Source organism: Cebus imitator, unplaced genomic scaffold (assembly GCF_001604975.1).
Source record: "Cebus imitator isolate Cc_AM_T3 unplaced genomic scaffold, Cebus_imitator-1.0 Scaffold24, whole genome shotgun sequence".
NCBI classification, from domain to species: domain Eukaryota; kingdom Metazoa; phylum Chordata; class Mammalia; order Primates; family Cebidae; genus Cebus; species Cebus imitator.
This window is the reverse complement of record NW_016107339.1, coordinates 1,640,918-1,655,984: the sequence shown is the minus strand read 5'-3', so window position 1 is coordinate 1,655,984 and position 15,067 is coordinate 1,640,918. Positions and strand designations below refer to the sequence as shown.

At 37.8% G+C, this 15,067-nt stretch overlaps 1 protein-coding gene across 10 annotated transcripts in view; it reads left to right on the top strand.

Annotated features, from left to right (window-relative positions):
- The window catches only part of TBC1D5 (TBC1 domain family member 5), a 553,318-nt gene that overhangs the window by 515,726 nt on the left and 22,525 nt on the right, over positions 1-15,067 (top strand). For all 10 annotated transcript variants that reach the window (XM_037736376.1, XM_017522211.2, XM_037736379.1 and 7 more), the window contains one exon: positions 10,116-10,215. In XM_037736376.1, the coding sequence (XP_037592304.1) occupies positions 10,116-10,215 (100 nt within the window). The remainder of the gene's footprint in view (positions 1-10,115; positions 10,216-15,067) is intronic.

The following is a 15,067-nucleotide window of genomic DNA, read 5'->3' as shown; positions in this document are numbered from 1 at the left end:
CAAGGGAGAGCACGCAGATGGTTTTGCCCAGCCAGCATTACTATGAGAAACTCAGCTGGAGGCCCTGGTGCTGGCTGGCTGGTTTCATCAGTTGGTCTTATCACGTGTAAGTGGTGAGAGGGAAAACCCTTGTTAAGTAGAGTAACATCTGTGCTTATTGTCCTGGTGGAGGAGAAAACTATGTAAGTTTCCAAATGATTGGTCAGGTTGTCTAATTATAAAAACACAACACAGAAATGACAGCATAAAAGCCCAAAAGATGGGAGCATTTCTCCACTAATACCATTTAATTAGACTCCCATACATAAGCCCTTCTAGGAGACACCTTTTTTCCCAGTTAAAGTGTTCAAAAGACAGGCAGTTGCCTTAATAAATATGTGTGACACTTTTATACTGTTTGAATTTTTACAGGGCTAAGACATACCATATGCATATAATTATTTAAAACTGCAGTTACAGGACTTCTGCAAATAATGAGGTTTGTAACTCTGCAAGTGAGGTTTTATCCTTCCTCTGGTTACACCTATGTGAAGTTGGTCCTAATTAAAGGTTTTATTTCAACTTCCAGTATATTTATTCCAGATTGTAAGCTTATTTACTTTACTTTACTTTAGAATTTGCAGCACATGAACCTGTTTTTTTGGCACCATTCTTGTCTTTTCTGTTCATTATTTTTTGTAGGCCACTTCTAGGAAAGCAAAATTAGATTAAAATAGCTCATAATATTAAAATGGCAGTAGGTATAAAAGCATGTTTCTAAATGCTAAAAGTTCTTAAATATTACTTATGATTTTTCTAAAGATATCTTCAGAAAATCAGGGATGAATTTAAATACTATGAATTATGGAAGTATTTTTGCCATTTGCTTTTCATTGCATTTTATGTTTCAAAAGCATATTTTATTCTCTGATACTTAATACACAGCCTATGTTTGTCAAAAGTCACAGAAGAGAGCATGCGTAATCCAACAAAATTAATTCATATTTCACTTGTGTTTTTTAAGGAGCAATTTTATAAATGTTTGTGTTTACAGTGGAATAAACCGATATCTAATGTTCTAAGAATTCGCTGTAAATAGAATAATAGAGCTGCTCTATACAAAACTAACTCAAGGAGGTTGGAAAGCTCTCCTGGAAGCTTGTCACCCTGATTCTTTCCCTGCTGCATCCTACTCCATGTTGAGAAGAGGTCTTTTGGACTGTCACCAAATATGCATCTAACCATGCAGCCATCTGTTAAAATTGCCTTAGATCAGATAGATAGTAAAGTACTTCACAACCTTCCTAGAATGATGGGAAGATGTATTTAGAAGTAAATATTAATAGGAGGAGGGCATGAGATGAGTTATTTAAATCCTTGCCATCCAAATTGTGGTCCATGGACCAGCTGGATCCCGTCCCCTGGGAGATTGTTAGAAATGCAGAATATTAGGCCCCACCCCAAACCTACTCAGTCAGACTCTGCATTTTAACAAGATCCCCAGGTGATTTTTGTTCATATTAAAGATTGAAAAGAATTGACATTAATAACATTAATTGAATACCAACTCAGGAATGAGATTTCCTACATATAAAGCAAGCTTCAAATATATCCTAGTGTGAGCATGTTTTTCTTGTACATTGTGGCTAAGTGCTAATAGTTATAGGACACCTTCTATAAGTCTGTCCTCTGTTCTAAGCATTTTACATGTATTAGCTAGTTTAATCCCCAAGCAATGCTATAAGGTCACTGCTAGAATTCCTTCCCATTTTACACATAAGAAAACTGAGGGATATAGTGTCTGTGGTTAGCACCATCTACAAAAAAAGTTATTAGTCATAACTGGGCAATGAAGAATTTCTGCCTTATCAGGTAGAGCTGAAAAATTGTTAAAAAGAGGTAAGAAATGAAGGTCTTTTTTACTCCCTAAATAAAACTTACAAGCAACAGCTGAATATAAAGGGAAATTTCTTTCCCTTAATTTTGCGAACCTTACATGCACTATTTTTAAAATATTTGTAATCCATACCCCATATGTCGCACCCACGGCAAGCATGTGATCTGAATTAATTATTTTAACCTGCCAACACCTGACTCCAAAAAGATTTGGAACTCTTCACATATAAACCAATGAAGAGAATGTAGAGTTGATATATAATTTGTCAATTCCAGGGATATGCTATAAGCCACATAGCAATTTGGTAGAGAAATTTTTTGCGGGGAAAAATAAAGGTTTCTCCTTATACCTGACCTTGTGGGTCTATCCCTGCAGCCCTTCTTGGGCTGCGGCAGAGAAGGGATTGGAATGATCTCTATCTGTTAGAGCCAGAGGGGCTGGCAAAGGCTGACTCATGCCTCACCTAGCCACCCCAATTTTATCACAGGCAATTTTTAACTTTATAAGGATTTGATATTTTTAATGTAAGGGTTTTATCCAAGTTCTGAAGGAAACTAAAGGAGTGAAAAGTGATACAAAATCCTGTTGAGTTTAGGTTTTAGTGGCTTTGCTGTAGCCTTCAATAGTAAGGAAGGAGCACTGCTAGTACAGGACGATGTGGAGTAGAAGGAAAAGGGCTCAGTGATTGTTTGGAAAACCCATCCTCTCAGGACAACTCCAGTGTCCCCTGGCATGTTATGTCAGTGGTGGGACACCACAGTGCTTCAGTGGCTGAAAAACAAGGAAGCCTACTAATGGGATTTCTGCTACTGGCCAGCTACCTAGCCAGAAAAAGTTACTTTACTTGTAAACAAGAAAGGATTGAAATAAATGATCTCCAAACACATTTCCAGTTCTGAAACGATATAGTTTGATAGCATAAATTTGACATCTTGAGCTTTAAATTTCAGTTCAAACTGTCTAAAGGCCATTTCCATTTAACTTGTTTGTTTACATCCTGTCCAAAAATGGGAACTGTTATTTACTGGGGAATTTGTAAGCATCTTTATTTTTAAAATATCTTTAAGAATCACTTTATTTCTAGGCAACCCATAAAGAGCAGCAGCCACTGACATTCTCACTTTAATCACATAGAAGGAAGCCTTTTACCATAATACTACTGTACTACTCAGGGTTTGCACATGGGACAAAACGTGCTAATTATTTACCTTTTTTACAACTTATTTGATAGAAGTTTTTCTTAGTATTTAGTGTGATTTAGAGTCCAGATTTGTTTTGAGTATAGAATGTTATTTGGGGCTTGGTTCAGAATCGGTTACCTCTTTTTTTCTCCTGAGCAATCACCTTTCACTTTTTTCTTCTCTATTATGTTATTTGCATTATTTGATTTTCTTATTGCAAAAATATCCAATTTTAATGTAGAAAATCCACAGAAAATTAGCAAAAAGGAGAGAAAAATATCACCCATAATTCCACTATTTTGAGAAAACCAGTATAAACTTATTTGGTGACTATCTTTCCATTATTTTTTTCTATTCATATACATATATATATATATTTTTTTTTAAATCAGAATCCTTCTTTACCTACTACTTTGTAACCTGTTTTCCCAATTAGTATGTGATATGTTATTGTTAAATGTTCTCCTATAAAGATATTTTTAAAGGTTGCATAAGTTGAGCCCAGTGGCTCATGCCTGTAATCCCAGCACTTTGAGAGGCTGAGGCAGGCAGATCACTTGAGGTCAGGAATTCATGACCAGCTGACCAACATGGTAAAACCCCGTCTCTACTAAAAATGTATTTTTTAAAAAACTTAGCTGGGTGTGGTAGCGGGCGCCTGTAATCCCAGCTACTTGGGAGGCTGAGGCAGGAGAGTTGCTTGAACCCAGGAAGCAGAGGTTGCAGTGAGCCAAGATCACACCACTGCACTCCAGCCTGGGTGACAAAGCAAGACTCTGACTCAAAAAAAAATAAATAATAAAATTTGCATAGTATACTGTTTATAAATATTCTACAAGTTACCCCAATCACCCATCATTAGACATTTAGGATTTCTTTGGGGTGCACATGCCGATATGTGTGTATGTTGCTATTGAATGTGTGATAAATATCCTGGGAATTATTTTTGCATGCATTCATAATTCTTTGAAATAACTTTCTAGGATTGTATTAAAATTCAGAGACAACAAAATTTACATTTGCTGAGTGTTTACCATATACTAAGCACTGTGCAAAGTATTTAATCTGGAAAACCTCATATAATTCAGTTCTCCAACAAGCACATGAGGTAGAAACTATTATTATCACCATTTTGTAAACAGGAAACTGAGGCTCAAAGGACTTTGTTATCTGGTCAGAATCCCAGAGAAGGTAAGTGTCAAGCCTAGTATATACTGATTTTAAAGCTTGTGATTTATATTCCAGCTTGTTCACCAGTATGGCTGTACAGCTTCACACCTCATGCCACTTATTATAATAGTCTTAAAAAGTCGTCTTTGTGCTCTTCTTCCATTTTTTCTGGTGGTATCTTCCTCTGCTGATACCATATGCTTCTGACTTGGATTTCATTCACACCGTGTATGTGTTTTGCCCTTGTATACACCACAGCTTCCTCTGAACATCCGTGGCCTTTCCACTTTTTCTCCTCGAGACTTTCCATTTCCTTTACTTCCCACTTCTTGTTCACCCATCTGCTCGAGAAAGACTGGGCGTCTTTCCTGTCTTCTGGTTGCTATATTTAGCCTGTTCCTGCTGCCTACAGTTAGTGTTGGTTCCCTTGTCTGCTTCTCTTGTGATCTGAGGACACCCACTTAGAAGCTAAGTAGAATTTCACCTCACTGCCATTCCTGCCTCACTATTCCCCTGGAGTTTGAATTAATCCATGGGCAGAAACACCACTGCAGCCTGTATAATCATCTGTCATCATGGTGTGTGTTGGGGGCAGTGGCCACAGCAGTCTGCATGTGAAACGCCAACCCCCAGAACATAAGTATATGAAGTGAAAATGCAACAGGGATGAACAGAAAAGGAAGGGAAGCCTTTCTGCTGAACCTCAGCTCCTACTATTCCCATGTTCTGGCTCAGCTCAGTGACCGCCTTGCTGTCCAGATGCCATACTTTCCTGACTCCTAAAACATCTTTCCTTATTATTTTGTCTAAGCCAAGACCCTCCTTCTTCAAGATCCCTCAAAAATACTAGAAAACCTCCTTACCTTTCCACATACACAAACTGAAATCACCTTCTCTTTCCAGAATTGTGAGAAATCCTCTCTCATGTCTCTTCTACAGAACTTAATCTTATACCTCTCTTGGCTTTCTGTGCAGGTTTGACCATCCTCTAAACTTTTAGAAGTCAGAGGCCATGTTTTAGTCAGTATTGTATTTTATACAAGGCCTCACACAATACAAATGAACATCATTTTTAAATAAGTTAATATGCGAACAAATAATAAACTATGAAAGTTTGTCCTCTTTTTAAAAAAGAAATAGGAAGACATTGAATCATTTAATAAAATTGACATATTAAATTTAAACAACTGAGATATATAGCATTTAAATAGAAGTATAATGATGCATCAACTATTTGGGGCAGAATGGCAGTAGAAATATCACTTATTAAAAAGCAAATTCAAAAAACTATTTCTTTAGATTATTTAGTCAAACAATCATTCAGCAAACAAACAACACAGCCAATCATATCTGAATGTTTTTGTAGGAAAACAATTTAATAAGTAATTTGACATTAGGACTCAGCATTACAACTGGTGAATCTCAGTTAAAGGAGATGGAAAAAGGGGATTATTCATGGGAAGGACCACAGTAATGAAGCACAGGAAGAAATGTGTACACAGGGAAGAAATGAGAGTAGCAGGCAAGTGACTTGGGTTCTCTAAGAGCTATCTAAACCTTAGCACGCACTTCCAGAGGATGTGGCCTACAGAGGAGTAGACCATATTTCATTTAGGAGATAATGAGGGAATCTACCTCAGAGGTCTGTGTGAAGAGTAAATGTGTTAATACAGCAAAGCTCAGTGTCTGGCATATTATAATCAACATGAAGGGATTTGATGCTAGTTATTTTTCTCTTCTGATAGAGTGGCCCTCATCTTCTGGTCCTTTCCTATAGCACACCAAGTGTGATTGATGTTACACACTGTAGCCTGCATGTGGCCCAACTTCATCATCCTCTATCAATTTCTTGCCTTGCACATTAATTTGCTATCTAGAGTTGAAGATGGTGATGGGCTCTTGGCTTTAATTAATCTTTCTGGGCTAAGCTACATAATGTTTTTAAGCCAGAAACTAATGTTTTCCAACAGTGAATCATAAAACTTTGTATTTAAAATCCAATTTCACTGTCTTAATTTGATTATAACCAATTTTTTAAAAGAAAGAGTAATTACCTTTATTGAGTGCCTGCTCTGTGCCAGATGCTGTGTTCTCCATATATTCTCATTTTGTTCTTCCCCGATCCTTCCAGGTGGGGTTGAATAAACCAAGAAATCAAGTAACTTGTCCAAGATTATATAGCTAATAACTGAGAAAAATAGGATTTGAACCCAGGTGTGTCCATTTCAGCATTCCACTTTTCCCTGCCCTACGCCCTTCCATAATGGAAGGCACAACACACACATAAAAGTTAATATAATAAACGTTTCTCTTCAGTGTCTTATTTACACATAACAATTATACTAACTGATTGGTTTCATAAAACCTCAAGGCAATTAGTCAAGCATTTTTATTACAGAGGACCAATTTAATGAAAACAAATAGCTAAAGCTGTCAATGTCTAAAGGATTGTTAGTTGGGAGGAGTGTGGAGGATGAGAAGCTAAGATAAAAATGTAAAGTCAGTTCCCACAATTTTAGAAGCTTGATTCTTGGCTCTTTCTTTTATCTGTAATTATGTAATATAGTGAAGAATAAATGACAAGCCACCCTTTTGCCTCCAAGTGATTCCATTTCTATTTATAAAGTCTGAGTGATAGTTGAAGAGTTTAGAAATGTTTTAAGATTAAGCAAACTCTAAAAGGATAATACACTGGATTTCAAACTTCCAAATGGACGAGGTTCTTGGTATCTCAGCCTACTTCAACCAGAGGAGTCCTCTTTTATCTCACATGTTTGGCTTTTATATAACCATCCCTTTGAAAAAGAAGTTTTAAATGATTCAAAGTTGTCTTTTTCCATGTGTTTATAATGAGACAAACAGAATCAAGATTGACTTCGGTTTTAGGTATTCAAGATGCTCTTCAGTGGCTGCCACTAGAGCCCTAAGCAAAAATTGCAAACTTGGAAATTTGTGTTTTTATATCCCTGCGTATTCGCCCAGCAAGTGCCCTGGACTGCTACACTCTTAGGACTTCCCATTAACTATACAACTTGGAGGACCCCAGACTCATCACAGTCTTTATTAAAGTAAAGTTCCTGCTAGAGCAATAAAATGTTGTGAGAAAGAGGTCCTCTTTAAGCTGATACTTTCTACCAGCTGTTCAACACCTCATCGCCAACAGGCTGTGCCTACATCTCATGAAGTGTGTCTTATGAAGTTCTTCCTTCCCAGTTTACTTTCCTGTGCAAAAGAAAATAAATCCATTTAGGTATGAATGACTGCTGGGTATTAAAGCTCCCAATGGCTTTTGTATTTCAAAGGAAGTGGTGGCTAATCCAAATTAAACTAATGCATAGAGTAAATGGAAGAGATGTTTTTAAGCGAAGAAGCATTGCATTCCTTGTGCCCCTTGTCCACCCTGGGCTGTCAGCACCCCAATTGGTAGCCACTTGTAAGGCAAAACACAGGCCATAGATTGGCCCTTTCTTTTTAAGAGACTAGCAAACTCTGGCCTCAGTACAGTTCTAGACTCAGCTAGTTGGGGTTTGTGTCTGCAGCAAACTAAAAACGTAAATGGTTCAGTAGAGTAGACCAGGACCATACAACTTTCTTTTTCCGATTACTAGTTTGTAAGTTCCTTGGAAGCAAAGCCTCTAACTTTTCCATTCACCTGAGAGTACTGAATTTAGGTCCCGAGTGGATAGAGAATTACTTAAGTTCCCATGACTTATTAATGGCAGGACCAGGAATAGAACGTAGGTTTCCCCATGCCATATGCTAAGTTAGTGTTATTTTCATTCTGCCACTATTTCTGTTGTCTATTGCTACACAACAAAGCCACTCCAAAATTTAGTACCCCCCTCATAGGTTTGTGGATCAAGAATTTGAGCAGGGCTCAGGCTGTTCTGTCTTCTGCTCCACATAGTGTTGACCGGGACACTTACTGGGCTGGCTTCAGCTGGGTCGAGCTGAAAAGCCCAGAAAAACTTTATTCACATGTCTAGAACCTCTGTGCTTTTCACGTGGCCTCTTTCTCTCCATATTTTCTCTCCTTTCTTTCAGTATTGGAGCCTGAACTTCTTTGTAGCATGGAAGCTATCTTCTAATGAAAACAGAAGCTGGCAAGCCTCTTAAACTAGCCCAACATTAGCAGTTTGACTTCTGCTAGATGCTCTGGATCAATGCGAGTCATAGGCCAGTCCAGATACAAGGACGGGGAATACATACTATCTAGTAATGAATGGAGCAACATGCACAGTCAGGGAGGGAAGAAATTGATGGTGGCCATCTTTGGAGACTAACCGCAACCATTATTAAACAGGAGATGTAGCCTTCTTTCTCTAATTCCTACAGTTTCCTGATCACCAGGGAAATTCAAGCAGGCCTGTGCAGAAACAAATGAGAAAAAGAAGTAGAAAAATGCCCTGAAATGCCTCATCCTTTTCTACCTTAATGCTCAGCTGCAGAGTAAGGAAGGCAACCCCACCTCCAAAATTACCTCTAATTATCCTTTGGCTAAGCCTCTTCTGGTAGTATTTGTTCTTATTTGAGCATTGGAGGAGAGGCTGCTGCACTTGTAGGATATGTAAAGAACGTGGTTAGTGCTTGTATAATCCTGCAGTAGACGTGTCCTAATAATTCGTTTTTAAAGCTGTTACTACTACATCTGGTTTTTTGTTTGGTTTTGGGGATTTTAGTTTTTTGGTTTTTTGGGGTTTTTTTGAGACATAGTCTTGCCCTTTCTCCCAGGCTGGAGTGCAGTGGCGTGATCTCAGCTCAGTGCAACCTCCACCTCCCAGGTTCAAGCGATTGTCCTGCCTCAGCCTCCTGAGTAGCTTTACAGGTGCTCACCACCACTCCTAGCTAATTTTTTGTATTTTTAGCAGAGACAGGGTTTCACCATGTTGGCAAGCCGGACCCCAAACTCCTGATCGCAAGTGATCTGCCTGCCTCTGCCTCTCAAAGTGCTGGGATTACAGGCATGAGCCACCATGCCTGGTACTATGTCTGTTCTGTGTCAAGTGTTTCAATGACTATTCCTAAGGACTAGTTCTTCAGGCAGCAGTTAAAAACAATAATTTTCAGTGCTGCATATGCATATTGTTAAAATGGAATACATCTACAAGCAACCTTTTCAACTATCAATTTCCATGTACAAGTCAAATTATACTCATTTTCTAAGAGAAACGATACCTGGGTAGGTTTTTCTTTCCTTTTTTTTTTAATGATACAGAGGATGCTTATGGAAAAGGACAAGTAGATCTAAGACTGGAAAATCAGTTTTCTAGCTTATTCCAATGCTGACAATATCCTCTCTTGTATTCTAGGTCTAACGTTGAGCAGCAATTTATGGGTTGCTGGGGCAAAACTTTTCCAAGTGCTTTAGGAAATCTCACATTTTAAGAGATTATTATTGTCTAGAAAATGATGTGATGTGTCTTTTTAAAAAAAACAAACAAACAAAAAAAAAAAACAGAGTCCAGGTTCCAGGCTTAGAGATTTGTCTTATAAAAATGGAAATCTTTGGTTTCCCAAACATGTGAAAAAAATGTAGTATTTTTGTACCAGCTGCTTAGGAAGTATAGTCCACTGAAATGCAAATTGCCCTCTTAATTTGTATTGCTCAATGTTTATTGAAGATATATTGTGCACATTTTAAATACAATGTTGTATATGCAAATAATTACACATGGCCTAAAGCTAGAATTCAATTAGGAAAAGTACAGACCTTTAAAATCTGCCGTTTTACCCTTTTTCTATTTTGTTGGTGGTGGCAGTTGCTGTTTTGATTTGTCTAGGTTTAAAAAGATATCATGCTTTAAACTAGTCTAGATCATTTAGAAAACTTTACAGATTTTATTTGACTATCTCTAAAAAATTTCTATATGTTTATCCCTTTATTTTAGGAAGAAGAATTAGAAGCCCAAATTTCCTTCCTTCAAGGACAGTTGAATGACCTGGATGCCATGTGCAAATACTGTGCAAAGGTGATGGACACTCATCTTGGTAAGTGAATTACTTTGGCCCTGGGAACAATGAGAGTCATCACAGTAATAGCCACTAGCATTGCTTTGTTCTAGGCCCTGTGCTAAGCTGTTTACATGAGTTATCTTATTTAATCCTTACAACACCCATATAATAGAGGTACTATTACTCTCTAATAAGATGAGGAAACCAAGGCATGGAAGAATTAAGAAAATGCCCCAAGATTATATCACTAGTAAATTGAGTGGAGCTTGAAAATCAAGCAACCTGACTATAGGCTGGATGCAATGGCTCACACCTGTAAGCCCAGCACTTTGGAAAGTAAAGGTGGGAAGATTTGAGGCCAGGAATTTGAGACCAGCCTGAGCAACATTGCGAGACCCTGTCTCTTCCAAAAAAAAAAAAAATGTTTTTAAATTAGTTGGGCATCGTGGCATGTGCTTGTAGTCCCAGCTACTAAAGAGGCTAAGATGGGAAGATTGCTTAAACCCAGGGGTTTGAGGTTGCAGCAATCTGTGACTGTGCCACTATACTCCAGCCTGGGTGACAAAGTGAGACTCTTTCTCTAAACAAAAATGATAAAATAAAATTTTAAAGCAATCTGACCTCAAATCTCAACTCCCGATATACTGTCCTTTGTAAATGTCTGTTTACCTCAAACACAAATGAAATATTGCGTTTTTAAGATCAAATAATCAGCTATACCACTCTTCCAACCTGTCAGTAATCACTAATGTCATTATTTTGGCAATTCTTTTTTTAAAAAGTGTACTTTTTAAACCACCTGCCTGAAATGCATGACCTTTTCTTTCTTCTGACTTTGCTTATATTCTAAGAAATGTGCCTGTTGGAGGTTCAGTTTGCATGTGGGTCATGCGTGTCGTATTGGAAAGTCTTCAGGCACTGCTCTGCTTTTGTAAAAGGTTTTATATCTTATATTAGAGATACCTTATGCTGGCTCATGTATGAATCACTTCAGTAACTCCATGCTGCTTACAAAAGCTTTTGCCATGCCCCATTTTTACTATTTTTTAGCCCATTTATGGACATCTTTTGTTTCTTCACTGTCCAGTTGCTAAGATTGGTAGTTTATGAATACATTAGGAAACTAAGACATGTACTCTCATGGAAATGGCCAGTGTGCTGCTCTGTAGCATCGAGAAAGGGCAATACCAGGTTTTGTAAGAAATCAGGATGCATCCCACCTCTGAGGCAGAACCAAAGAGAATCCACCAAGGCCTCTGGGGCCTTTGTTGGAGGTAAACTCTCTGTCTTCAAAGCTCAACAAGCTCTAAGCCATTACAAGTGACAACAATGGCTGTCATTTGGGTATAGCCTAAACAAACTGGCCTCAATAAAATAATAAATGTTCTCTTAAAAGATTTGGAGAGATGCTGATCTAGATGGTTGGCTGGCTGCCTGACTTATTAGCACCTGGCTGGGTCCTGTTCTACCCTCAGCCGTATTTCTACCCTCTCAACCATACCTGTGGGGAAAGGACTCGAGGAAAAAACAGCAGGAGAAACCCTGGTAGATGATTGACAGGGTAGTGTCTCTCATCACAGCAAGAAACATTACCCCTGTCACATTTGATCTCTTACAGACTCTGTTTATTAATAAGCTGCTTGATGATTATTTTAAAAATTCATATAGAGCTATGTATGACCAAGTCACCGATTCAGCTGCTCACAACTTGCAAGATCCAATTAACAAGAGTGAGTTCTGGTATGAGGAGGCTTTTTCTTCCATAGCTTAGCTTAGGGGAAGAAGTACAGACTCCTGCCTTTAAAGGTACCACCTCACTTTGGGGACAGAAAACAGAGGCTTTTAAAGGGGGCCTTGGCATGAGTAGCATACAAGGGAAGGAGCGAGCAGGTAAGAGTCTGCGTCAGTGGCTTCAGTGCCTTCTCTACCAGGTCCAGCTGGCGCCAGCACAGGCAGAGCTAGGTTGTAAAGTAACTACTGTCTGAGATACTCTCCAGTAGAGGGAGAGTTTCATCTTGGACATACTTGATGTTGTAAATTGACTGTTGTCTCTCAAATAAATCTCTGGGTGGTAGAGATTTCCAGCTCTGGAGCTTCTACGCAAGCACATAGTTAGTTAAGCTTGCCCTGTAGGAAGTGTCTGGTAAAGAGCAGATAAAGGAAGCATTTAAAGAGCTAAGTAGGAAATGGAGAACAAGGCAAAGGGAGCAAAGAGAAGAGAAGAAAATAATTTAAAAAAAAAATAACTCATTCTCTTTATCTTAGAAAAATGGGGGTAATAAGTTACATACCTAATTTTACATCAATCTTATATTATCTAATATCATTGTACTTTAAAATACATCAAAAAGAACTAATGAACAGATAGTTTATATATAAATAATATATTTTATATGACTAATTATGGTTACTTATTTAAATATAATTTTAAAATGTATGTGTAGTTTTTGCTTTTCTGGCTACTTGGATGATCTTTGCATTACTTGACTTTAGTTTTCACCAAAGTAAAAGAGCAAAGAAGTGATGGGGAGAAAGATTTACTGGAACTCTACAAAATCCTTTTAGGAAATTTCCAAGTTGCTTGGTACACACAGCAGCTTTTAAAGTAGCTTTACTTAAGCCTCAGAATTTTCAAACAGCTTTTGCTCTGACTTTGGTGTTTCAATCAGCACTAAAAGAGCATTTTCTTATTGCATGGGATGGAGAAACAAGTTAATTAAAATGGAAAGAAAAGGCTATACCAGCTGTGAATTTTCAACTAACCACAAAACTAGATTTGTTTTCTGTGTATGTTTCACATTCAACCAGAACTTGTTCACATAGCTGTTGACTTTTCTTCCTTCATATAAATAGCATGACTGCGTTTTTAAAGTGGGATTGAGGGATGCTACCAAGAATTCCTGGCCCCAAGGCCCACAGATACATTTCAGTTCAAATGCATAATGTAACAATGGTTAATTAAAGGACGCTCCTAGATTGCAGGCAACTTTGATTCTGAGCAAAGATTTAACGAAAACACGAAGATTACGTTGATGCTCTTTATTTGTTTTTTAACATATTACGGTTTCCTAAAAAATTATTTTAATACCCTTATATTTTTCCATAGATGTATTTCTGTTTCTGATTATTAAAGGAGAACAAAATTGGAAGGACTAAAATGTTCATAGTAAGGGATTTAATGTAATACAGTATATTATAATTCCATCTTTATATAAAGATTAAAATATTTATTAACATAAGTAGATGTCAGTGATAGAATATTAGGTGATAACAGCAGATGGCAAAACAGTATATATTTGGTATGAAAGTACTGTTAACAGTGGTTGGCTAGGTAAAAAGAAGATTATAGAGGGACTTTCCAAGGGACCTAATCTTCTATGCTTAGAAAACACAAGACTTCAGTGCACGTAACTAGTACTCGGTGATCAACCTGTATACGTAGCAGGCAAGAGCCAGTTCATAAGAGTGGTGAAGTGGTGTCTGAGAAACAGAGACAACCTCATGTGGCATCAAAAAGATCTAGGGCTGAACCCAGGCTCTGTCCCTTAGCTTGGCCAGCTTATGAATGTGTCCTCATATGTCGACACATATGTACTTGACATTTCTCTCCATCTATCTTGCCAGTTCCTTGCCAAAAAATATTTTTAAACCCTAGTATTGGGAATGGCCCAAAATGGGTGTCAAACACAAGTCATCTCCTGTTTCCCTTTAACTCTTAACTGTCTCTTCTCAGGGAAGAATCTGAGAGACTCTTCCAGCCCATAGCCATAGAGCTGAATAATAACTTGTCCAGGGCCCACAACTGGTTAGTTGAAGAGCTGGACTAGTACCACATTTCCCATTACCCAACTGAATATTCCTCTATCAAGTGATGCAAAATGATGCTGGAATTTGGGATGCGCTGGTTCTAAGATGAGGTGTGTGAGCTCCTTGAGCAAGAAAAGCTATGTCAGAACTTAGTGACATAAGGGCTGCTGAGCCTCCATTATGTACTGGGGCACAGGCTACCGAGGTGGCTGCGAGAGCTGTCTCAGAAACTTACTCTAGGAGTTACTCTCCAGATCCTTTATTATTTTCACTAATCCATTCGTGTCAAGAGAACTCCGTAACACCTTACGTTTTCTTTTCTCTTCTTTTCTTTTCCTTTTTTTGGTATAAATGCAAGGGGTACAAATGCAGTTTTGATACATGGATATACTGCATGGTGGTAAAGTCTGGGCTTTTAGTGGAACCATCACCCAAGTAGTGCACATTGAGCCCATTAAGTAATTTCTCATCCCTTACCACCCTCCCACCTTTCTGAGTCTCCAGTGTCTATTATTCCACACTCTATGTCCATGTGTATACATTATTTAGCTCCCACTTATAAGTGAGAACACATGCAATTTGATATTTCTGAGTGTTCACTTAACATAATGACCTCCAGTTCCATCCATGTTGCTGCAGAAGACATGATTTTATTCTTTTTTATGGCTGAATAGTATTCCATTTTGTGTATATAGCAGATATTCATCTAGTCATCCATTGCTGTACACTTATGTTGCTTCTCTATCTTTCCTATTATTGTATCACCCTGTGTTTTTGTCACACATACAATAAGTATCTTAAAATGTCAAGCACTATTCAATGCTGTTTTTATAACTGATAGCAGAACAAATATAGAGAAAATCCTTTCAGTCAAAAATTATGTAATGACATTTGTTCAAATGGCCCTTTACAGAGGTAGTAAAATTGACAGGTTAACAGTATTTCCTCACAGTTCTGGAACTCAAAACTAGAAGGCCATTTGTGTTGTCAAAACTACCAAAATTCTAATTTTATTACCTCCAAGTGATTGAACTATTTGAATTCAAAGGTTTAGAGACAGAAATTGAAAATAGGTTTTATT